General features: G+C 34.8%; 2 protein-coding genes and 2 long non-coding RNA genes across 4 annotated transcripts; 2 read left to right on the top strand and 2 right to left on the bottom strand.

The window, feature by feature from the left end:
- Window positions 1-2,410: 2,410 nt before the first annotated feature.
- LOC110874745 lies at window positions 2,411-3,657 on the top strand. The gene is made up of 3 exons (XR_002556188.1): window positions 2,411-2,539; window positions 3,073-3,126; window positions 3,390-3,657. It is a non-coding gene; the product is annotated as an uncharacterized LOC110874745 (long non-coding RNA).
- Window positions 3,658-6,203: 2,546 nt separating this feature from the next.
- Window positions 6,204-7,693, top strand: LOC110874746. The gene is made up of 3 exons (XR_002556189.2): window positions 6,204-6,326; window positions 6,951-7,038; window positions 7,510-7,693. It is a non-coding gene; the product is annotated as an uncharacterized LOC110874746 (long non-coding RNA).
- A 7,936-nt stretch (window positions 7,694-15,629) lies between these two features.
- LOC110876493 lies at window positions 15,630-16,268 on the bottom strand. Its single transcript, XM_022124664.2, has one exon. It carries the CDS (start codon window positions 16,266-16,268, stop codon window positions 15,630-15,632), a length of 639 nt encoding a protein of 212 aa, XP_021980356.2.
- Window positions 16,269-19,389: 3,121 nt separating this feature from the next.
- Window positions 19,390-20,165, bottom strand: LOC110878952 (probable calcium-binding protein CML23). Its single transcript, XM_022127351.2, has one exon. It carries the CDS (start codon window positions 20,031-20,033, stop codon window positions 19,587-19,589), a length of 447 nt encoding a protein of 148 aa, XP_021983043.1. The 5' UTR covers window positions 20,034-20,165; the 3' UTR covers window positions 19,390-19,586.
- Window positions 20,166-25,235: the final 5,070 nt, after the last annotated feature.

Genomic DNA, 25,235 nt, shown 5'->3' with positions numbered 1-25,235 from the left:
ATTAACGAAAAGGGGATTTTAGTGGATCCCTCTAAGGTAGAAGCCGTGATGAAATGGGTACCCCCGAAGAATGTAGGTGAAGTAAGAAGTTTCCTAGGTCTAGCCGGCTATTATCGGAGATTTATCCAAGACTTCTCCAAAATAGCCCTCCCTTTAACTAAACTAACAAAGAAAGAAGAAAGGTTCGAATGGAATGATGATCAGCAGAAAGCTTTTCGAATGTTAAAGGAGAAATTGTCAAGTTCCCCCGTTCTAACGCTGCCAGAAGGAACGGAAGACTTAATGGTTTATGCAGACGCATCTCATCAAGGGTTGGGTTGTGTCTTGATGCAACGGGGCAAGGTCATTGCCTATGCTTCAAGACAACTAAAGCAACATGAAGTTAACTATCCAACCCACGATCTCGAACTGGCGGCGGTAGTGTTTGCCTTAAAAATTTGGAGGCATTATTTGTATGGAACGAAATGCACCATTTATTCGGACCACAGAAGCCTTAAATACCTCTTCGAGCAGAAAGATCTCAATATGAGGCAACGAAGGTGGCTAGAGTTGATCAAAGATTACGACTGCGACATTCTTTACCATCCAGGAAAAGCTAATGTTGTAGCGGATGCGCTAAGCCGGAAGGAATACCCACCACCCATTCGAGTGAAGTCGATGAGAATGATAGTTACACCAAACCTTCTTGAAACGATACGAAAGGAGCAAGACGAATCCTTGAATAAAGGCGATCCGAAGGGTGAAAGAACGAAAGGGTTTGAAAGTGAACTTGAAGCAAACACGAGCGGATTAAGAACAAGGTTTGGGCGAGTTTGGATACCGCGATACTGTGAAGCAAAGACCTTATTATTGGAAGAAGCACACAAGTCCCGTTACTCAGTTCATCCGGGAGCCACTAAAATGTACCAAGATTTGAAAGAATATTTTTGGTGGCCGGGAATGAAACGCGACATTGTCAAGTATGTATCTAAATGCTTGACATGTTCTCAAGTTAAGGCGGAACATCAAAAACCTTACGGGAAATTACAACCCTTAGAAATTCCGGTGTGGAAATGGGAGAATGTGACTATGGATCTGGTGACCAAACTTCCAAGAACCAAGAAAGGGCATGATGCAATATGGGTCGTTGTTGACCGCCTTACCAAAAGCGCCCATTTTCTACCCATTCGAGAGACCTATTCCTCGGAGAGGTTAGCGGAAGTTTATGTGAATGAGGTCGTTTCCCGCCATGGTGTGCCAGTGTCTATCGTCTCAGATCGAGATACGCGATTCACCTCCCGCTATTGGCGGAAATTTCATGAAGGAATGGGTACTCAATTGCATCTAAGTACCGCATACCACCCGCAAACGGATGGCCAATCCGAACGAACGATTCAGACTCTCATAGACATGTTGAGAGCATGCGTGATGGATTTCGGGGGAAATTGGGATGAACATTTACCGCTAGTAGAATTTTCATATAATAATAGCTACCAAAGTAGCATACAAATGGCGCCGTATGAAATGCTGTATGGAAGAAGGTGTAGAACCCCGGTTTGTTGGGGAGAAGTAGGGCAAAGGGAGCTCGCACCGAATGATGTGGTGGCGATAACCAATGAAAAGATCGACGTCGTACGGGCTCGGTTAAAAGCGGCGCAAGACCGACAAAAGTCTTATGCGGATAGAAGAAGTCGCCCTATCGAGTTCCAAGTGGGGGACCGGGTATTCTTGAAGGTGTCTCCGTGGAAAGGTATAATTCGATTTCGTAAGCGAGGAAAGTTGGGTCCCCGATATATCGGACCGTTCGAGATTCTAGCTCGAGTTGGAAAGGTGGCCTACCGGTTAAATCTACCAACTTCTCTGGAAGGGATTCATAATACCTTTCACGTGTCACAATTGCGAAAATGCTTAGCGGATGAAACGGCCCATGTACCAATTGAAGACATTGAGATCGATGAGAAAATGAATTATATAGAAAGACCGGTAGCTATAAAAGATTCCAAAGTAAAGACACTTCGTAACAAGGAAATCAAGCAAGTCTTAGTCCAATGGCAACACAGAAAGGGGTCGGATCTCACTTGGGAGCCGGAGGATGAAATGAAGAAGTTCTACCCGTTTTTATTTGGTACGTTAACCGGGTTTCGAGGACGAAACCTCTTTAAGGGGGGTGGACTTGTAACGCCCCAAGAATTTATAAACTATGTTAATAAAAATAGTATGTGTGTAGAACTAGTTAACAATAGAAAGACAAGTAAAAACTCTTGATTTCTAACTAATACATATATATATAAGTACGATTTAGTTAAAAGAATAAGAGATTTCCTTAAGTGACAAGAGGGTGAAGATCTAGGGGGCAAGAATGACAAAAGTGAAACTTGGATGGATAAAACATGAACAAACCACAACACACACACTGGTGAATGTGTGTGTGTCGCGAACCAGGAAGGAGAAAGGGGAAAAACCCCCTTAGCATCACAAATCACCAAATTGAAGCCCCAAATGTGATCTTAAGATCGTGCATGTACTAATATTGGATCATCTACACATTATTAAACACAAGGTAAGTAGAATTTTGGTAATTGATGATCTTGAATGTGATGGGTTTTTATGAATCCTTGAACATTTGGGTAATTAGCATGAATAAGGAGTAGGAACACGATTTGGAACATGATTGATGCTGAATTTTCACTAAATGTTAGAAACTATGTAAAAACCCACTTATGATAGAATGGTAGTGATATGTAACATGGAATTTTGAGGTAGGTTAGTACATTGATGTTGTATGATGATGTTATTAACGAAATGATGTTATGTGAAATCGAATTTGGGTAAAGGTTGTATGAGATTTTGATTGAAATTGTTGATATTGATGTTATTGTCATGAACTAGTCATGTTATGCATACAAAACTTGTACCTTGTGCTTATCTAATGGTATGCACACCAAGTGTTTGTCGAAATGCTTGAATGAGTTGAATATGTGATATATATTGCTAAATGTCTAGAATAGAGAATTAGCTAGTTGTGAAATTAAAGCTATTATCAAGGGAATGGAAAGAAAGACATGATACTAAGTATGTAACTATGGATTGTAGGAATTAAGGAGGAAAGCACAAGCCGTTCCGAGTCTCAAACGAAGAACGATAAAGGTAAGTTATAGCTTACATATGATCATTATAATGTAATGTTGTAGTATACTATTGTTTAATGATTGAAGTTGTATTATGTAACAAGTTATGGTAAGCCGTTATGTAATCAAGGTATGGGTTGAATGAGCTAGAAGGGTTATGGGTGAAATTAAAGAAGCTTATGTTTACAAAGAAGGTTTAAGAGGTTAACTTGAGGTTCATATTTACAATTGATGTTGTATAAATCTTATAATAAGAACGACTAACGGATTGCTTGTATGTAGGTAAAGCGACTTGCTAAATGACGCTACTTGGATCGAACACGCTCTTGATGCACGCTTCCGCAAGGATTTTAGTTTGGGTCAAAACTTTTGTTAAATATACTTTTGGTAAATGGGTCTTTGTGTAAGTAACAAACTTGTTTGTTGTTAGATGTCAAACTCGTAGTCAAAGACAATGTTAGTTGTTTATGGAATGTTGGGTTGTAAGATATTTAGCATCTACTAGTTAGTCATGTTATGGTTAAAATGCAGAATTTTTGCTTATGAATTATTTGACCCGTTTGGTATTTTCTCCGAATGAAGTTCATTAGAGTCTTTTAAGTTTTGGCCCTTACAAGTGGGTAAACGGTTCAAAAGTTATGCGCGTTTAAGTATGCAAGAACGACGGAAAAATCTGCTGATGTGCAGGTTCCACCGTAAATTACGGTGGGTACCGTAATTTACGGTGGGTACTGGGGATAAATGTTTGCACCGTAAGACAGGAGGTTTCCACCGTAAACAAAGTTGCCACCGTAAGTTACGGTAGGTACCGTAATTTACGGTGGAGGTCAAATTTGAGCAAATGTGTATATGACATTGTGTAATCATTTTGGGGATGCACTTTTTGGCCGAAATCAAGTTCTGATGCATTTTTGATAAAGGACTTTTGCCCAAAATAAAAATTTTCCAAGCTGACCTGGCAGCTCGACCCTAGCTAGGGGCTCTGCCCCCGAACCCCCGTTAGTATAGGAAGGTACGTACGTATGTATGAGTTATGTATGAACGTATGCAAGTATGAAGTAATGTATGAAAGATATGCACGTATGAAGTTACATAGTAATGTATGCACGTATGAGGATATGTATGATTGTACACACGTATGTAGAGATGTAGGAAATGTATGTACGTATGAAGATGCGTATGTAGGTAAGTACGAATGTATGCATGAGTGTATGTGTAAATGTAGAGATGAAGTAACATATGAACGTATGTGGATATGTATGAAGTAGGCATGAATGTATGAACGTATGCATGAAGAAAGAATTATCTTCCATGAAGGTACGAGGAGTATGTATGAATGTATGCATGTACATAGAGGTGTAGGAATGTATGTAAGTATGCATATATATATATATGTATGAATATATGCACGTGTGAAAGCATGTACAAATGTATGACTTAGATACGTTTGAGTATTAACGTTATTAATCGTGTTCCCGTTGAGAAAGTAATGTAATGCAAGTACGAGAACATTGAATGCATGAGGAATCGAAGTTGATCTCGGAAAGGGTAAAGTTATGTTATGTTACGAATTGAATCAATTATGAACCTTGTAAGGGTTTTATGAATATGAATATGTTATCATATTAAAGTGTTGAATATGTTATGGAAGGATGCTCACGATGAGAGCTCATTTTGCTGACGAATGAAATCAACCTAGTTAGAGGTCAATAAAAGAATGAAATCCTAGTTCAGTCTCAAAGTATTCAGTAACGCCCATATGTATGAATGTATTAAGGTATGAAGGTACCTATGAATGTATGTATATTTGAAGAGATGTAGGGAGGTATGTATGTATACAAGTAGGACTGTATGAAGATATGAAGATACGCATGAATGTACGTATGTATGTAGAGAGAGATAGGGATGGTATGAATGTATGTAATAAATGTATGAAGGTACGTATGAGTGGATGCATTATATAACGATAAGTAAGCATGTAAACATGTACGTATAGATGTGTTATTGTTGCAAGTATGTATTCGGTGTTTGTAAATAGATGTATGCAACGTATGTAAGTATGTATTAAGTGGGATTGAATGTGCACAAAGGAATAAAGCCTGTATGTATGAACATACGTGTGAGTGTGCGAACATGAGTATACCCAGTAGCATATAACATTAATAGACGTAGAATGATATTAACCTTAGGACAAGCAAGTATGGATGACTATGAAATGGTAGTTTTGTTGTGATAATGAAACAAGAACCATAGGCTATACATTGTATGTATGGAATGTAATCTTAAAAGATGAGATAAAGGTATTATATTTGTTGTAAACGGGTCATATGAATGTATGTATTATTACAAGTTTGAAGAAGTATGCATATTGATCTGTTACTAATGGGTAAAAAGGGTATGTGACAGTATGGATTATTGTAATGAGTATTTGTGCGACGAAAGCAAGAGTGGCACGTCCAACATGATATATGAATAAAAGTAGAAATAATTGAGTTGTTATGATCAATGAACATATGGAAGTATTATGCTCGATTCAGGAAATTAAGGATAGGACGTACGGTTATATTGGTTCATGAATGAGACATTTTTATAAAGTATGAGTACATTCTTGATATGGTATGTATTTTGAATGAAATGAATGAATAAATATGTAGTGATGGATGCCACTAAGGAACTAACATGAGGCAAGAATTTGGAATCTAAAGATGTATGAGTATATCTCAGAATTGTGTTACATAGAAGGACCGGTAAGTAAAGGGTTATGGTCTCGTGGAAGTAAGCAAGGTTTCGGGGACGAAGCCTCTTTTAAGGGGGGTAGACTTGTAACACCCCAAAATGGGTTTGATAATTTAAACTCGGTTAATATAAAGGAATCGGGTAAAATACCGTTTAGGATAAAAGCGAAACCGTAAAATTAAAGCTGACTAGGAATATTTAACCGAGTGGTGACATGTATATGAGTAACAAGATAATGAGTGTAAGTCTCATTATTAATTGAAACGAAATTTGAGGGACCAAAACCGTTAAAAAGGGAAACATGATTTATTATATTAAAGGAAAACACACACACACACACACAAGGTGTGCGTGGAACGATCAGGAAGAAGAACAAGGGTTCAAACCCTTGTTCTTGATAAATCTTCAAATTGAAGGGTGGAATGAAGTCCAAATTCACAACCGAACATGAATTAACGATCACCTTCACAAGGGGATCATAAGGTATGTCTTAAAACTCAGATTTGATGATCTTGTTTGAAGTGGGTTATGATTAATCCATGAATTTGTATGAAATTAAGCATGTAGAGGTGATAGAAACACTAAATAGAACTTGTGTTATGAATAATTTTAAGTAATTGGGTGATTTAGAATAAAACCCATTGCATGAGTTTGAAGATGATGATCATGATGAATTTGAAGATGTTATAGTGTGATCTTGTGATGTATAGGGTGTTGTATGATAGGCTAAGATAGATAAATTTGATGTGGAAATTATGATTGTGAGATTTTGCTTGAATGTAATAGTTCATAAGATGAAATAAGGAAGAACATGCTTAAAGCACTTGTACATTATGCTTAGGAAGTAGTACGCACACCAAGTGTTTGATGAAAGGTCTAAAAGACAACAACAAGTGAAATTGTATGCAAGTAATGGGTAAATAGATATAGTTCATGTGAAGATTATCTAGGGATGATGTCGAGTATACCTTATGCTTGTTTAAATGAATTTATGATGTGGAGTATGCTTCAAGTGGGTCGTATGTTAGATGTGAATTTGATATGGTTTTTCATATGTATGAGCATATATGCTAATAAGAATGTGAACGTGATGACATGAGTATATAGGAATCATGTCAAGATGGATGGGAGCTTTTGAGGCTAACGGGCTATGGAAACTCAATCAAGTAAGCGAACGAGAATACGGACGCGCAAGGTAAGTGCACTCCGAACTTACTCTTTAGTTGTTAATGTATTTATGATATGTGATTATTGTTGAATGCAATGTAAGAAGATATGGATTGATGCAAGTAGTAAGTTAAGTTTTAATGGAATAGGTTGGAAGTGGTTAAGAAAAAGATTCGATTTGGTTTGGGTAAGAAAGGGAACTTACATAATGAAATTATGCTTGAATGAATAAAATGAGTTATGTATATTTGAGGATATGATCATGTAAATGGAAGCTAATGTACTAATCGTTTTTCTCTTGAGAATTAATGTGAAGTATAGGCATGGTAACAAAGGATGTGAAGGTTGACTCCACAATCTGATGCGAGAAATCGAGTGGATGGATGAAGGGGCTAGTATAAGAAAAAGCATGAAATGTTGACGCGCTATTATGCTTGTGCTAAGATTTTTGTATTATGTCACCGGTTGCTAATAATGCGTTTGAATGTGGTGACTGCAGGCTACACATGTTTGGATGTTTCATCTAGAAGCGTACGCGGTTGAAGATCGAGTCAAGACACGGATTGTATGTGGGTGTATACGTAGTCACTTAATTGAGTCATGTATGTTAGTTTTTGCATTAAATTATGAAAGAGATTAATGTATTTTAAATGAAAGAAAGAATATCATGAAGGAAATTTCTAGTTATGTAGTGTCCGCTGCGAATCTTAGGTTAAAGCGTTTTAGGGCGTTACACATGAGGAGAGACATCATCTACCTGGTATAAACATGCATAATTACAACAAATAAAAAAAACAAAAAACAAAAAAAAACAAGTCCCCCAAGAGAGGAGTGCCTCATCAAATTGAGGGTGTGGGGGGAGTTAAGGGGGGAGTTGACGTGACGCGTGCTAATTGGTTTTTTGTAAGAGAGGTCACTCCCCTAAGAGAGGAGTGCCCCTCTCACCCTTAGTAGGGTCAAATGACTATGGGATGATACTTATAATATATCGTAATTAACAAACTATAAATTAGGGTTGTTGGATATTAATAATTCAAAGTTTCACCAGTTGGCCGATAATAATCTTAACTTCAAAAACTCCCTTTAACAATCCCAACTTGTAAGATTTTGGCTCCATCGATCATTTTCTAACTGGGTTATAACCCAGTTAGTTTTTGTTGACTTGGACGCTGACATGGCACACAACTTTATTATTTTCTGACGTGGACAATGATTTGTCACTCTCATCACCACCTCATCACCACCACTATCAGTCACCACCCACTGCCATTTACACAGACCACCACCACTGCCATATCCACCAACACCGTCGTCATCTCCACCCACCACCACTGCCATATCCACCACTACCACCTACCATCGTCATCTCCATTTGTGTGCGAGATGCGACGTTGAAGTTCACGCAGCAAACGAGCCGGCAAGCAAGCACCAGATGCTGCTACTCAACACACCCTCCGATAAGTTACCCCCGTGTGATATTTGTCAAGAGAAAACGACGTTTATTTTTTGTGTGGAAGATCGGGCTCTGTTTTGTCGTGATTGTGATGAACCGATTCATTCTGCTGGTAGTCTTGCTGCTAACCATCAGCGGGTTTTGGCTACTAGAATTCGGGTGGCTCTTGGATCTGGTTGTTCGGGTGTGTGGAGTGAGAAGATTAAGTACGAAATGCCGTGATATGCTTCTTTGATTTGATTATGTTACAGTGTAATTGTGAGCAGATTTAATGCAATAATGTAGCTATTGGATTCAAAACATTGTACTCTGTACATTCTAACTTAATATATCAGGTTAATTAATAATTACAAGTTTTTTTATGTTAAAATTAACCATTTCAGTGAGATAACAAAAATAGAGGTTCATACTTGAAGGGTTTAGGTCTCGTTGAATTCATTTGCATTGTGCCACCACATGGCCTATTTTCATTGGTTTAAATTAAAGTTACATTATTGAAACAAAAATCAATTATTTTTTGCAAAAGTAATAGTCAAACACTATTTGGCCCCCATCATCGATCCTGGTAGTGGAGATGGCGGGCAATGTTGATGGAGGTGTGGTGGTGGGAGATGTGTGGTTGTGGTTGTGGTGGGGGTTGTAGAGAGAGAAAGTAGAGAGAGTGTGGGTTGATGGTAGAGGTAGAGGGAGAAAAGGAGAGAGATCCTCTACATCATCATCCACGTCATCGCTCACATTAGCAAAAACTAACAGGGTTATAACCCAGTTAGAAAAGGATCAATGTGGGTCAAATTCTTACAAGTTGGGAATGTTGTAGGGAATTTTTTTTAACCATACAACTTTTTTACTTTAAACTTTGGTCCCCGTACTTTCCATATTTCACAACTTTTTTGTTTTACGTTTCGTTTTAAATTTTGCGAGTTAACATAGCGTAACATGCGTGTGTGGTTCAACGTTTTGATGTTACGTTTTACGCTTAATACTAGATTTTGTGAGTTAACACAGCTCAACGTGCATGTGTGGTGGTTTAACGTTTTTTACGTCGTCTATTTTTTCCCGTTTGATAGGTCCATTACAACGTGCGGGTCCTAAATCGATTTAATTATTATTTTCTAGGTTTTACGTTGTGGTCTAATTTCTTCATATTAACACGCCGTAACTTTAGTGTTGGTTGTTGTTGGCAGTGGTGTGGCATTGATACTATTCGACAGGGCCGGCCCAATGCTTATCAAAACCTAGGCTCGGGCTTAGGGCCTCCAAACTTTTAGGGCCTCCATTTAATATAAAAATGATATATAATATATAATTGTTTTGATTCTATAGATCTATTAACTTTGCTAGTGTAGTGGTATTAGTCCTGCCCTAGTCTTGTAAAGACCCTAGCTCGAATCTCATAAGCAAAATATTTTTTTTTTCCTTTGGCGCATCCTTCTGGTGACATTAAACGAAAGAATCATAAGCAATATATTTTTTTTCCTTTTGGCGCATCCTTCTAGTGACACTAAACGAAAGACTGAGATATATTAATTAAACAAAGTTGTGATAGTGTAATTATTTCAAGTATTTTTATCAAATACAAAGCAAAGCAAATTAAAAAATAATATGGATTTATATTGTGTAAAAAATAGAAAATAGGGTATTAATGTCTAGGTATCTAAAAACCCGACTTTCTAATACCCGATCATACCGAAACACGGTTTGGTTTCCGAAATTGGGTATTAGAAAAACCCAATTTTTGCACCTCTAATGCTAGTCAATAACGAAATTGGGCCTCCACTTTGTAGTTTGCTTAGGGCCTCCGAAAACGTAGGAACGGCTCTGCTATTCGACACAGTTTTACGCGACGGATGGTAAATCTAGTTACAATAATATGAAAACGCTTTGGCTTTATGTAAAATACACAAAACAACATTGAAAGTTATATATAGGATATGAATTATTACACAGTTTAATTTTATGCTAATTTTAAATAATAAATCTGAATACAACAAGTCAACAACTGTGAATATTAAGTATGCCTACCTAACTAAAAATGGCTTAAAGTTGAAGGCCCAGGCCGCCATTAGCCGGCTGGATAGATAACGACACCTTTGGACTTTTTGTTAATTGTATTAGTCATGATATTTAATGTTTTTTGTTTAATACGGATTGGATATATATCAATTTATAAATCTTTATCTATTTTATATAAGCAGAGGATTTGGATAATATAAGCAGAGGATTCGGATGAAAAACCTTGAACTTGACTTTTCGGCTTTTGCATTTACAGAATTTATCCCAAAAGTCCACATGCCCCTTGTGTCACGGAACAAAGTTTCTAGTCGACCCGAGTAAAGGTCTTGCTTCACCTGCATGTTTCTTTAAGTTGTTTTATTTTGACTACCGTTCGTGACTATATACAATGTTAGTGTCTTAGCTATTAATATAGTACCTCAATGGGTTCGGCTAGTATTTACTTGACTTGCACGACTCTCCCCCGCATCACTCTTGTTCTGGGTCACTTGTGAGTCGAGTGAGCTTCGTCAATGAACTTTGTCATGGGCGGATCTTAGAGTGGGCTAGGGGTGCCCCACCCCTTGTTTTTCCGCTTCGTAGTGTAAATGTTACCGAAAACTCTGAAACTTTTATATGTATTGAGCCTCAAAAAAAAAAAAAAAGAAAAAAAAAAGAAACTTTGAGTTCACTATGCATATCCTTCCTCTAATGTATCAGTTCTCTTTGCATAAATGTATCTAAAAACTATTGGAAAAAAGGTTATTATGCTTCTAGACCGTTGGATATATTAATAAGCGTCCTTTCAAAAACGCAATAGTTATTTACACTTTATTTAAATATGGTCATTCACAAAATATATACAATTCACAATGCTTATACCATGTGTAGTGGAAGACACAAATAATGTCCCCACCCTTACGCGTTTTACACCATGTGGTCAGCAATGAGGCATTATGAGGCGTTTTTCTAAAATGGGTATAGTGAGGATGTGAGCATTGTGGGACCTTATGTTAAAAGAGGTGTTAAACAAGTAAATAAAAAAACCATCCAAAAAATGTTATTGGGCAAACAAAAAGTAGAATACATGTCATTGGCCAAACAATTCAAGAAAAGGCGTGGAAAAAAGGACGCCATATGCTTAAAAAAAACACCCAGAGGGCAATTGATGGGCGTTAAAGGGCGTTTTTGAGGAAAAACACTCAAAAACCCCACTACGGGTGATATTACAAAAATTAACAAACTATTACATCATTCTATACATGTAGGGTATCTGTTGAATGCTGATTTTCATATTGTAATAACTTTGATAATAACTACTTATATTTGTCCACTTGATAAGAATCGACATACGAAGTCATAGTAGTGGGTCTCCACTAAAGATAATCTTATAGGCTAGAAAATGATTAACAATAAGACAAACTTACAATAAGCATTTTAGTATGTATGTTCGGAGTTATAGCTATAGTCCGAATAATTTAAGACTTAGTCATCGTTTTGGTTGTTAGTATAAACAAATGTTTGTTCTTTACATACTTTAGTACAAGATGGTGTTTTGTAATATAATTATCTTTTCACAATCTCTCTCACTAAATTTGTCTTTTCATTATACTTTTATTATTAATGAAAGGAACCCCATAATTTCTCTCTTTTACCACCCGGCTCTTCTCCTCGTGCATCAAAAGAGTTAAATTTATGATCTTGGTTAGACCTGATGGCGAATATTCAAGTGCTATGTACGAGCTAGAAAAAAAAAAGTCGCTTATACCCTAACGAATTATATGAACTGCTATTTATAAATGACGATTAACGTTAACAATTACTCAACATTCAACAATTAACACAATTTAGGACTTAACAAAACGCCCAATTCCAACGATTGCTTAACATTCAACAATTAACAATTATTTAACATTCAACAAAAGTTACAAAACACTCAATTTAGGGCTTAATAACATACGATGGTTAAATTGGCTAAATTGATGGACTGGCGGCTAGTGCATGTGTGGTTTTCGGTTAGTGGCGGAGTCGTGTGACTGTGGACTGTGGTGGAAGGCGAGAGTGTGTGCATAATGATTGTTGCGTCGCTGCTGCTTGTTTCCTTTTTTGTAATTATGTTAATTGTTGTTATTATTGTTATTATTTACGTTACTGAATTATGGATCATTTTAGTTGGGGCCAATAGGTTATGAATTATGATGTTTCAATGTTCTAGATAGAGGGATTAATAAGTTTTGAGGTTTTAATATTTTATATAGAGGACCCAATAATTTTTTTGGTTTCATAGTTTTAAAAATATATAAAAAATTGGCCATTGGGAAAAAACGGCCCTCGGCCGGGGGTGCGGCTCACCCACCCTAGGGCCGGCCTTGATCGTGGACGTGTCATTGCCACTACAACTTCTTTCTAAACGTATTCATTGGTGGAAATGGACAATGGAAACGAGAAAAATAAAAAATAAAAATCAATTTATAACTTTTGTTGTTAAGTAAAAATTGCAAGAATTCTAAGTATTGCACTTGTTACCTTTTTAGTGTTTTTAGTTGGTATTCCTGTTTAGTCTGTCACCACTCAATGGAAACGAGAAAAAAAAAAAATTTATAACTTTTTTAAATTGCAAGAATTCTAAGTATTGCACTTTTTTAGTGTTTTTAGTTGGTATTCCTCTTTAAATTGTCACCACTCAAAGTAGAGTTGTCTACATGTACTTTTAACTAGAATTGTCTGCTTACCATCAAAAATACCTAAGTCAACAAAATATAAGGGTATGGGGAGTGGGCGGCAAACCATCATCGGCAAATGGGTTTGCCGAGCGGGAACACTACCGCCGACCCATTTTGCTGATCGGTAAGTTTGGTGATTCGGTGACCGGTTGCCGAAGCGGGGAGAGGGAGGGAAGGAGAGAGAGGGGGTGTGTGTGATGGGGTCCATGCCATCTCAACCAATCACAACTTTTTCTTTTTTTTTAAATAGTTTAACAATTCATGAAGTGTCTAATGATTGCCAACACTTTTGAGCATAGTTTAAACACTTTTCACTGAATGACTTGACACACTCTCATTGGTTTATTTTGAAGTTTACCACTTTCAAGTGTCTAACCACTCCCTACACCCTAATGATTTTGATTAAGAACTATCATATTTACATGGTATAGAGTATAAACTTTTATTAAAGGAACTTTGTGAGATTAAGCTGAACACGTTTGTTCAATGTAAATAAGCCAACATTGATTTAACAATATCTCATGACTTGAATCCAATAATCATGGAGTGTGACTTTCTCACACAATACAAATCTAAAACAAAACTTTTGGGTCTGAGTTCAGTATAAACAGGTCTGGTCAGTTTCAGGTTTGAATCGCAAAACCGTTTAGCTTTAGTATAAACGTGTCATGTCAGCCCGACGGGTTCACGAATAGACCCGTTTAACCCATTTGTTTTTTTTTTATTTTACTTTCTTAACATGCTTTACGTAATAGATAAAATTTATCGGGTATTTTATGTCAAAATCTAAAACTAAAAAGAGAAACTGATATAAAAAATTATTATAATTGAAGTGTAATTTTTTTACACAGACTTGTATTTTTTTTTTTTTTTTTTGTAATTTAGAGTATTATATGAGAAAAAAAAAAAGAGTTAGACGGGTTGTGTTGGATGTGGATTTGGACAAGCCTCAGTGTGGATTTTGGATGCTTAGGGATAGTCGTATAGACATATTGAATATCCGTCTTCCATTTATGTTAAACCACTTACCTAATAGCTTAACAAACTACTTATATTGATTTGGGCCAGTTTTGAAAACTATTTACTGGGATTTGGGTGTGGGCGGCCCAAGACTATATTGGGCGTTAGATTAATTACGAGCATATAAAATATATTGGACTATGATCTATGGGTGGGCAAGGAAACGCCTCCAGTATGCTTACCATTGACGCATTGTGCTCATCGTTGGTCGATTGGTGGCTTGAAAAATAAAATATGAGTGTAAATCATGTCGAGTGGACAAGTAGAAGGATATTGTATTGAAGGATTAAATAGGTGAATCTAAACACGGTTAATATATATATTTGTGTCAAAGACATCAATCTAAACCCCCGATACACTTAATTTTGTCGACCCATCATATTTTTCATTTGTAAATATAAGTGGTAACCGGTGAGTCGTGTCTTTTTAATTGTTTTGTGTCCTTATCACTTATTTCTAATTAACAAATTTTGGTTTATATATAGCTCGAGAATAGCGATATCTCGTGGTTTATATATAGCTCGAGAATAGCGATATCTCGTGGAACTAATTAGACTAAGCGGTATGGGGGCCGGTTGAGGCCCGGCACCGGTCCCCCACACCGCCCCCTGGTTCCGGCTCGGCAACTTCGGCTCCCCACAGACGGAGAGGACGGGCCACTTTCTCTCACAATAACCTATACATACATACATATATATATACATAAAGGGGCTCATCCCCCACCCCTATGTCCATCCCCTTGAAGCTCCTCCTACGTGGCGGTGACGTGGCGGCCCATCCCCTTGGGGATGAGGCTCTCTATACCCACTAGTCTTACAGAATGGGTAGTTGGGAGCGTTGAATAAAGTTTTTAGTATGAAACTGAAAAAAAAGAAAAAAGAGAGAGACAGAGTATCAATTTAAATGTAAACCTTTTTTTAAATAACTTTTCTAAAATCTGAATAAGAACGTTTTAAAAATCCTGAAACTTTAACATGTTTACAGGTGAAACTGAAACTATCTACCAAACGGATCATATTCAAATTCAGCCTTTTATGAACCAGGTCATGTGCAGCTTAACCAATATAAATATAATGAACAGATTATATTAGCCGAAAAAAAAAGTTTAGAAGGGAAGGAGAAATCTTAAAATTGGGATATTTACGACCGGATCATGAGTTAAACTTGTTTATATCAACTTAAGGTGATTGGGAATAAGATATAGTATATACTATATACAACTCCTTTCAGTTTGGGGAAAATTCAGCAAGTTTAAACCATTAACTAAATTTCTTGAAATTTTACTTGAATACATTTAATAGAAACCGAACATTGAAATATGTAAATTTTTTTTTTTTGAACGGCAAAATCACTTTATAGCTGAATATAAAGAGCCAGCAAGAAACTGGGATACAAAAACAAAAAGAAACGAAACACAGAAAACAGAAACAATTACAAAAGATCTAACACATCGAATCGGACCCAATCTTCCCAAACCGGTTTCTTGTTCCTCGCTCTTATGTTGATCCATAAAAAGGAATCTTCTTTAATCAAATCGACCGTCTTCATAATTGGGATAAAATTACCATCGAAAACCATAGCATTTCTCGCGCTCCAAATTCTCCAAGTCGTTGCAATAATGATGGTATACACTAGCCGCTTCCAAACCTTGCTGCCCGGACTCTCTTTTATATACTTTATTAAATCCGAAAACGAGTCGCAATCCGCCGGAAAACTAATACGGATCCATGCCAAAATATTCCACCAAATTGACCTGGACCACAAGCACTTCAGGAAAATGTGATCCGGACATTCCGCCTCTAAACCGCAACGAGGGCAGCCGATATCAGCGATCGGGATCCCCCTTCGAGCTAATCCCACTCTAGAAGCTACTCTTCCGAGCATAGCCCTCCACAGGAGATGGTTACCTTTAGGCGTAGCCCAATTGTTCCAGACAAGTTCTGGCTCGTTTGGCACATTAGCCCATCTAGCGGCTTCTATATCTTCTCTAACTTGCTTAACAGAGAAAGGAATTTCCTTAGAAGTCCGCCATCTCCAAGCACCCTCTACCTCAATCAAATTATCAGCCATATTAATTCCTTCCATGAGCAACGAAGCATCAGTATTACCAATGCCTTTCCATGAACCCGGGATGTTCTTATGCAACTCTTTACCTTAAATCAATATATGAGTATTACAACCAAGTATTGAAGAAAACAATAGTGAATTATGTTCGCTACTTACAAATTCGTAATAAACTCATTTCAATAGATTTTGTAATTATTAGAAGCCTTAAACATCCTTAGCTGCTACATCATATCCTTACAAATCCTTAAAAACCTTCATTTCATTTTCAACCCTATAAATATCATTACTCTTCTAAATTTCCACCCCATCACCCTATCACCAAAAACAATACAAACATGCATCCATAATTAAGACTATCCACTATCACAACCCAATCCAACCAAACCTTTTATTAAAAAATTAATTTCTCTTTCCTTCATATACACAACCCAACTCAATCTTACTTTTCACTCACATTCACAACCCAACCTACACTAATATTTTATTAAATAAATATAATTTATAATTATTGTTTATTACAAAAATTTATATTGATAACAACTTAAATAATAGAAAAAAAATATATATATTATAATATTTAGCAACCGTTTGCAACCTTTGGTTGTCCCACCAAACCGTTTGAAGCATAAATTAATTTTTACATTTTTAAATTGCAAATGTTTTTTTGTCTTTTTGTAAATGTGGCAACTGGTTGGTGAAACCGATCACCGTAGTGGGTAGTCTAAGGGCTCCATTGTTAAGGCTTCAAAGGGCACCATTGCTCCAATGGTAAGAGCATGTAAGGGCTTCTAATGACAAGGGTCTTAAGGATGCGTTGGAGATAGTATTAGATATTTACAGATGTGCAAACTCATCAACTCCGAATCTTTCTATACTAATAAATGAAAATCTTTTTTGAACACGTGTCACTTCCTGGTGCTTTCTCACCTTATTTTCCTATTTATCTCATATTAAATAACAATAATAATTTTAAACAAAAATATTAGATAAGAATAAATATATAGATAAGGATAAACATCTGTTTTAATTATAATCATATTAAATAATAATAATAATAATAATAATTTTAAACAAAAAATTAGATAGGAATATAAACGTTTATTTTTATTATGCTCATATTAAATAATTATTATTATTATTTTTTACAAAAAATTAGTTAAGAATACATATTAACAAAGTAAAATATTACAATAAGTAAATCTTCTATACTATATAATAAAAGAAACCACTTTTGGGACACATGTCACACATTGGAGCCATCTATTTTTTAGCCTATTAAAATTAAATAATTATTTATGAGATATACGTAGAGATTAAAAACCTATTTAGAAAATATACTATTAATATTAAATTATTATTTTTATAATAATATATTTCCTTAGATATAGGAATAGGTTTCATTATAGTTTTATTATATCGTAGAGAGATTTTATTTTAATATTTACGTTTATACTTTTACATCCAAATTTAGGTAACATATTTAAATTGTCTATGACTCTTTATAATCAGTAATATGTTTTAAATATATTTAACTCTTTATAATCGGTAAATGTTTTAAATATATTTATTTTAAATAAAATATTATATATTTTTTAAATATGTTTTATAAAAATAAGAATATGACTTAAGATGTAATTTTAAGGAGAGAAAAATTATTATTATTTAATAGGAGAGAAAATGCAGGAAATCAAAATCTGAAATTAATCAGAACTCAACTCGTGTATTACACGAGGTTTTTTAAAGATATAAGTTTTTATTATTTACTATATAAAATTACATTTATTCAACTCGTGTAACACACGAGATTTTTTAAGATACAACTTTTTTTATCATTTACTATACAAAATTACATTTATCCAACCCGTGTAATACATGAGGTATTTAAAAATATAATTTTTTATTATTTGATATATAAATTCAACCCGTGTAATACACGGGGTTTTTTAAAGATATAATTTTTTTTATAAATTATTATACAAATTTACATTTATACAACCTGTGTAATACTTGAGTTTTTAAAAATATAACTTTTTTTTATTATTTGGTATATAAAATTAAATTTATTCAACCCGTACAATACACGGGGTTTTTAAATATATAAATAATTTATTATTTAGTATTTTTTTCATTATTTGATGTATAAAATTATATTTATTCAACCTGTACAACAATACAAGGGGTTTTTAAAGATATAACTTTTTACTTTTTAGTATATAAAATTATATGTATTCAATCCATGTAATAAACAAAGTTTTAAAGATATATTATTTTATTATTTAGTATACAAATTCACATTTATTCAGCCAATGTAATACACGGGGTTCTAACCTAGTAGTACATTAAAGTAAAATATATTATAATAGTATATTTATTTATTATATAAAATCATATTTATGCAACCCGTGTAATACACGAGGTTTTAACCTAGTTATTTAGTAAAGCAAAACTTGTGTGTGCTTGTTTTCTTGCAGGCATGAATGTTGGATGGAAATCTTTACATTTGTGCAATCAATTGTTACAATGCTTGTGCGCTCTTGAAATTAAATGGCAAATTGAATTTAAATAATCTGAACTATCTCAATTTGGCCGATAATAATCGTACTGTTCCATTTTTGGCTAATAATAGTCTGCGTTAAATATAGTTTATCAGAGTTAAGTTTTTTCATGAGATGTAGGTCAAATTTTATGCTACACCTCCACAACATATTCTCACCTTTAGTACCTTGTGTTACACTATGTTATATGTTATATTATTAACTTGTTAAGTCAACCTGGATTACATCAAGTTGAACAGAAACCAACTCCATGAATAGCAGCATTCCAATGCTTACCATACAAACTAAAACCGTTTTCACCAAAAAAATAAATAAATAAATAAATAAATAAATAATAATAATAATAATAATAATAATAATGATAATAATAATAATAATAATAATTTCCGCGTTCTCTTTAACAGAAAGATGGAAACTGATTCACTAAAACAAATATCTAAATTTACATGCTGTACATCCTCTTCAATTAACAAAGAACATATATCAAATCTGACATGATAAAACTGATTGGATCCTGAAAAGTTGAATTCTGAAAACAAATGCACCAAACTATTCAATCAACAAGAAAATTGTTGCTATGAACATGTTCATCAAAAATATTAAACTGATTTAAACCATCCATAATACGAACGAAACCAAATTACAGCAATATTACTACAATTCTGCATCTAAATTCACTGAAAATCTAGAAACAAAACAAACTACCTGATTACTCACATGAAAACTTATGCACAGACAGAAGACTAATCAACACTACTAACGACCGTTACTTACTCATCATCTTCTTAAACTCTTCAAAATTCACGCAACCATCACCGTCCACATCAACCGATTCAATCATCTTACAACAATCATTCAACGAACACTTCTCACCTAAACTTTTCAAAACCGAATGCAACTCAACGGCCGAGATCTTACCGTTCTTATCCTGATCGTACAGATCAAACGCGTCACGCAGCTCCTTATTCACTGCATCTCCGTCGGAACCGCTGCATCCTCGCCGCTGAAACTCGGTGAACTCGTTGAGATCAATGACGCCGTTACCGTCAGTATCAATCTCCGTCATCACAACTTTTAGTTCTTCCTCTGGAGTCTCGGATCCGAGTGCTCCGAGAATGGATCCGAGTTCGGAGATGTCGATCTGACCGTCGCCGTTAGCGTCGAACTTGTTGAAGACTTTCTCAACGTCGGTGATTGAAGGTTTTTTGGCCATTGGAGGTAGGTTTTGAAGTTATGAGTGAATTAGGGTTTTGCAGGTGTATGTATATATGGAAGATGAAGAAGACGCGTTAATAGTAGGGTGACGGTTTGGTGATGCTAAATTGCTAACGTCTATACGCGTCCTGTCATTGTCTTTCATAACTACTTTTTTTTCTAGGGTTAACTTTTTTTTTTTTTTTTTTAATGGCTAAACTTGCATGTCATGAGAATTGAACCTATGACCTCCACATGTTCTACACCTTATCTAACTCAACAACACCATTGGACTATTCCCAATGGATTTTACTAGGGTTAACTATGTGTTCGTTACATAAAAAGAATTAACTATATTTACTCGTTTTACTTCAAACAATTTATTTTATTGAAATGTAGATATAAATAAACACGTTGCAATGTTATATTTAGGACTTTATAACATGTTATATTGTAATGATAGAAATGATAAATGGCATCACTTCATACAAAAAGAGAACCGAAACCGTGACCAGTGGTGGAACCAGAACGATTTAGTTAGGGGGTCATCATAAGCTTATGTTCTATACTGGTTCAAATTAGAAGGTCCATCTATAAGTTTGTTCTTCAAAAACTCAAACTTTATAAATAAAAATTCAAAAAGTTCCGGTGGCCGGAGGGTCAACGGACCCTCTTGACGCTCTCTGGTTCCGCCCCTGACCGTGACTCCATGAGTCATCTTTAATGTTATATATGTTTGTTTTTCAATTACTTGTACACTATTGTTAAAAACTAAGTTTTTAACAAAGTTTATATGAAAATGTAGATAGAATAAGTATGTCGCTCGAAAGCTTACGTTAATGTAATGTTTTAACATGCATAGTATGTTAAGTGTTAACCTTTAACAGGTTTTGGCCTAGTGGTCAAGGGAAATTATTTCTTATGAGAAGAACAAGATTCAATTCCTTAGAGCCCTAAGTACTTGGGGAAAAAATTAGTTGTTAAAAAAAGCGTTAACCTTTAACTAACATTTTTACATTAGATTTTGTAACGTTATATCTTAACCCTTAATATTTCTTCTTCGAATGCCAAATTTTACTCCCATTTTGAAACATTTTTATTGGTAACGATATCTCACTCAGGTAGGTCTCTTTCATTTAATGAATCCCGATTATCCACTTCTTAATTACGTGATCAGATGCAAAAGATAATATTGATTAGTTCTTATTTATTCAACGGTTGATATTTAAAGTCATTATTATAAAGTATTAATATTAATTAAATATAATAAAAAGTCATCGCATCATGTAATTTTTTAATTAAATTTACATAATTATTTTATTTGTTAATATTATGAACTAAGCTAGCTGGAACAGTTGTGTGAAACCATGCAAATTAGGTAGGATTATTTCGCAAAAAAGAAATAAGATAAAAAAACTATTGATGTGTTGATTAGGATATGTGTTGTACTCTTGTTCAACATTTTATTATAACTTAACGGCAAACATTGTTAGAGATTACTAGGTTAGAACTCGTGTATTATACGAATTAAATAAATAAATATTATTGTAGACACATAACTTTAAAAAATATAATATCGTTAATTTGTAGTTTATAATTATTATGAGATTTATAAATAAATAAGTAGATTAATATTTTATTACTAATATATAAGTGAATGATACGTAAAATTCTTTGGAAACCCGTATATTACAAATTTGTTGAATATCAAAAAAAGAAAAACATAAATTATAAATTTTTTTAATAGTCCCGAGAACTTGGTCTAGTGGTAAATTGGTCTGCCCTCCCTGTTGGAGACGCATGTTCGATTCTCACTTGAGCCATTTTCAAGGGACATCTGGGTGAAGGGATGAATCAGGACTTTAATCCAGGGTTCGAACCTAACGGGGGGCGAGAGTTTACGGATTACATCTGGTTCCCGTGCATCAGGGGGAACGGTCTCATGGCGGATGAGGAGTCGACCTTGGACATAGCCCCGAGCAGGGTGAGTTTACACGTAAGATTCTTTGCCGTCCAAAAAAAAAATAAAAATTTTTAATTAATTATTACAACTGTATCACAATCCTGTGTATTACACGGGTTGACATTATTTGGAATCGTTAAAACTAGTTTAAATTATAACATGGAATTGTTGGTATATAATATATATAAGGCTGGGTTCAATGGAAAACACTAAAGAAGTGGGAGTCGGGGAACTATGTATTTAATATTGTAACACCCCTAAATTTATTAATCTATATATGTTGCTATACATGTATAAGTTAAAATAATAGTCATAAAATAATGAGAAACGAAACTAGGAATAATAAACCTAGTTACAATACTAATAGAAAAGATGGGGAAATTAAAGTGTTTTAACTCTTTTTATAAAATTTGGAAAATTGAGGGACCAAAGATGTAAATCCTGAAACTCAAATTCTAAAAACCTGGATAAACATCAGGATATACACTTTGTGTATATCCTGTTCGATCAAGAACCCCAGGAGCGACCCCAAGCCCTTTCCAAAACCCTAGCTCTACAATTTCACTTAAAATCAGGGAATCAAAACTAAATTCAAGGAGATTCAAGGCTATATAAGTGATCTCCATCTTTAGTATATTCAAAGGTATGCTTAATTCTTGATAAGTGAAGATGTAGTGATGATTTTAATTTCTCATAACAGAAATTAGTGTTAAATTAATGGATGTTATGGGTAAATTATGATGAATACCAGTCTAGAAATGAGAAATTGATTATAAATTCATTCATTCATGTTATAATTCATGAGTTTCATTACTTGTTATATAAGGGTATATGAGTTTTATGAAGAATTCATGTAGTCTTGAGATATTGGATGTTGATTGATGATTATGATGCAATTTCTAGTGTGATTATAGTATTCTTGAAGTATAAATTTGAATAACTAGGCTTAAACATGGTTAAAGGTATTAATCATGAGCATGACAATGCTAGAATACTAAGTATGCACACTAGATGTTTGATAAAATGTTTGAATGAAATGAAATACTTGAAAAGTATGAATTAATCGCTTAATTCACTAAACAACAGTATGAAATATGGAATATTGAACCATGAGTTCTAAACAATATACTCGAATCAAATTGTATAGGTGATTTGGGTGGATCATCGAGTGGACAAGGCAGATCGGATAACCTCTTAAAAGGAAAGCTCTAAAATGTACGTGGCTATTCGCTTCGTAATATCGTGTTTAGTATTTTTACATTGAGTACTTGACTGATAAGCAAATTATTGTAATGTTGGATAATATTAAAACGAAGGATTTCGTTTGTAGTATTCAACATGAATAAGTATGAAATTCGAACTATAGATATACGACAAGTGGTGGATTCCACTTGAAAGTTTAAACGGGTCAAAGGGACTCGAAGACTACATGTTTGATTCACAAAAGAGCGATAGATTTCGCTAGTGAAATTAAACAGGTTAAAATCCTTGAAGTATTTCGTTTTGATAAGATAAGGTGTTAAATGTCGCTAAATAAGTTAAATCAGACAAGTAGAATATATGTACCTTAGTTTCGGCATTTGAGTTTGGTGTATCATGTGTCGAAATGTAAAAATATGATAAGGCATCGTTCCTATATCACTTTGAGTTCATAAATGCATTTTATGTCACAATAATGTAAACGGGTTGAATAACTAGAAAGATTTCTATAAATCAAGTGTGTAAAGTCAGAAATTTTGTGAAACCATATAATTGCTTTGTACTCCATGATATAGATGGCCGAATTAAGGTCACGTAGAAAGAAACGTGACTCAAAACGGACGAGAAACAAACTAGTTATGACGTTTATCGTAAAAAGGCTCTTAGCTGGGAAATTTGTAGGTTTGGAAAACAAACATGCGTCAAAATGATATCGTCGCGTCACGCGACAGAAGAACAAGATCATTGTCGCGTAGCGCAACCATGGTGGCGGGCCGCGACGGCTGGATTCAATTCGGTCGCGCCACGCGACCGTACTCCTGATCGGCAAAAATTTTTATTTTGCTTTGTTTGCTATTCCGAACATGTTAAGTCACATTATAACATCATAAAAATTGATATTTGATGCCTTTTTAATCACAAGTAGCTATAGGACTTGGGATGAAGATCAAGCTATGATTACGAAACCAAATACGCGCATAGAGAAGCTTCCGCAAATCAAACTAGATCTTTTGTCACAAACCATTTTAAGTGTTGTGTCTCCATACTTTAGTACTTAATGTTGTGTGTGTTTAAGAAAGGTTATGGTTGTAGGATTTGAAACCATGTTTTGGGTAACGTTTGTATACGTATTGTAAAGTGTTGCAACTTATCTAAATATTGTAAATTTGACGTTTACTATAAAAACGGTTAATAAATGATAAATTAAGCGTGAAGGGTCTTATAAGTTGGTAATCAGAGCCTCGTTAAGACAAAGCGTGTTCGGTTCAAAGCTTGATCAAGACATCCGGTAAGAGTTATTTATAAATAAGTTTAAATGTATAAATTTAGATGATGTAGTTATACAAAAGTGTATGGGAGGAGTGTATTATTATACTCGAACCCGGGAAATACACTAAGTAAGAAAGGTAAGGCAAGATATGTACTTGACCAAACCGAAAAAGAAATACACATTACTTTTGATTAAGTATGTGTAATATAAATTTCCATGTAATAAGGTGGAAATAGATTAAATAGTTATTGATTAACTATTGTGAATATTTCAGTCAAAGAAATGGACGGTGAAACCGGAAAGGAATCAACATCTCGTGTAACTGAAGAGATGAAAGCTACTATTTCCGAGGAAGTCGGAAAAGCTGTAGAAGCTAGTCTACCGTAGTTCATCGATAGACTACAAACAACGCTTTTAGCAGTAATAGACGATAAGATGAATGAAAAGAAAGATGCGGGTAAATCGAAAGCGTGTCCATATAATAAATTTATGGCATGTAAACCCTCGTTCTATCATGGTGAAGTTGATCCGATCGTTTGTCAACGATGGATTAGCGACAATGAAGGGGTATTCGAAAGGACCCATTGTGATGAGACTGATTTCGTGGCATACGGAACCGGTCAGTTGAGGGGCCAAGCTAAGGATTGGTGGGATAATCTGAAGAAGGAGCAAGGAATTGAGACCACGAGAACTATGACGTGGGAAGAATTCAAAACCCCGTTCCTTAGACACCATAGTCCGAAATCTGTGATCAACAGGATCAAAGAAGAGTTTATTCAGCTAAGGCA

This window comes from Helianthus annuus, chromosome 9 (assembly GCF_002127325.2).
Source record: "Helianthus annuus cultivar XRQ/B chromosome 9, HanXRQr2.0-SUNRISE, whole genome shotgun sequence".
Taxonomy (NCBI): Eukaryota; Viridiplantae; Streptophyta; class Magnoliopsida; order Asterales; family Asteraceae; genus Helianthus; species Helianthus annuus.
Note: the sequence above shows the minus strand (reverse complement) of the source record. Positions and strands in the feature narration are given on the sequence as shown.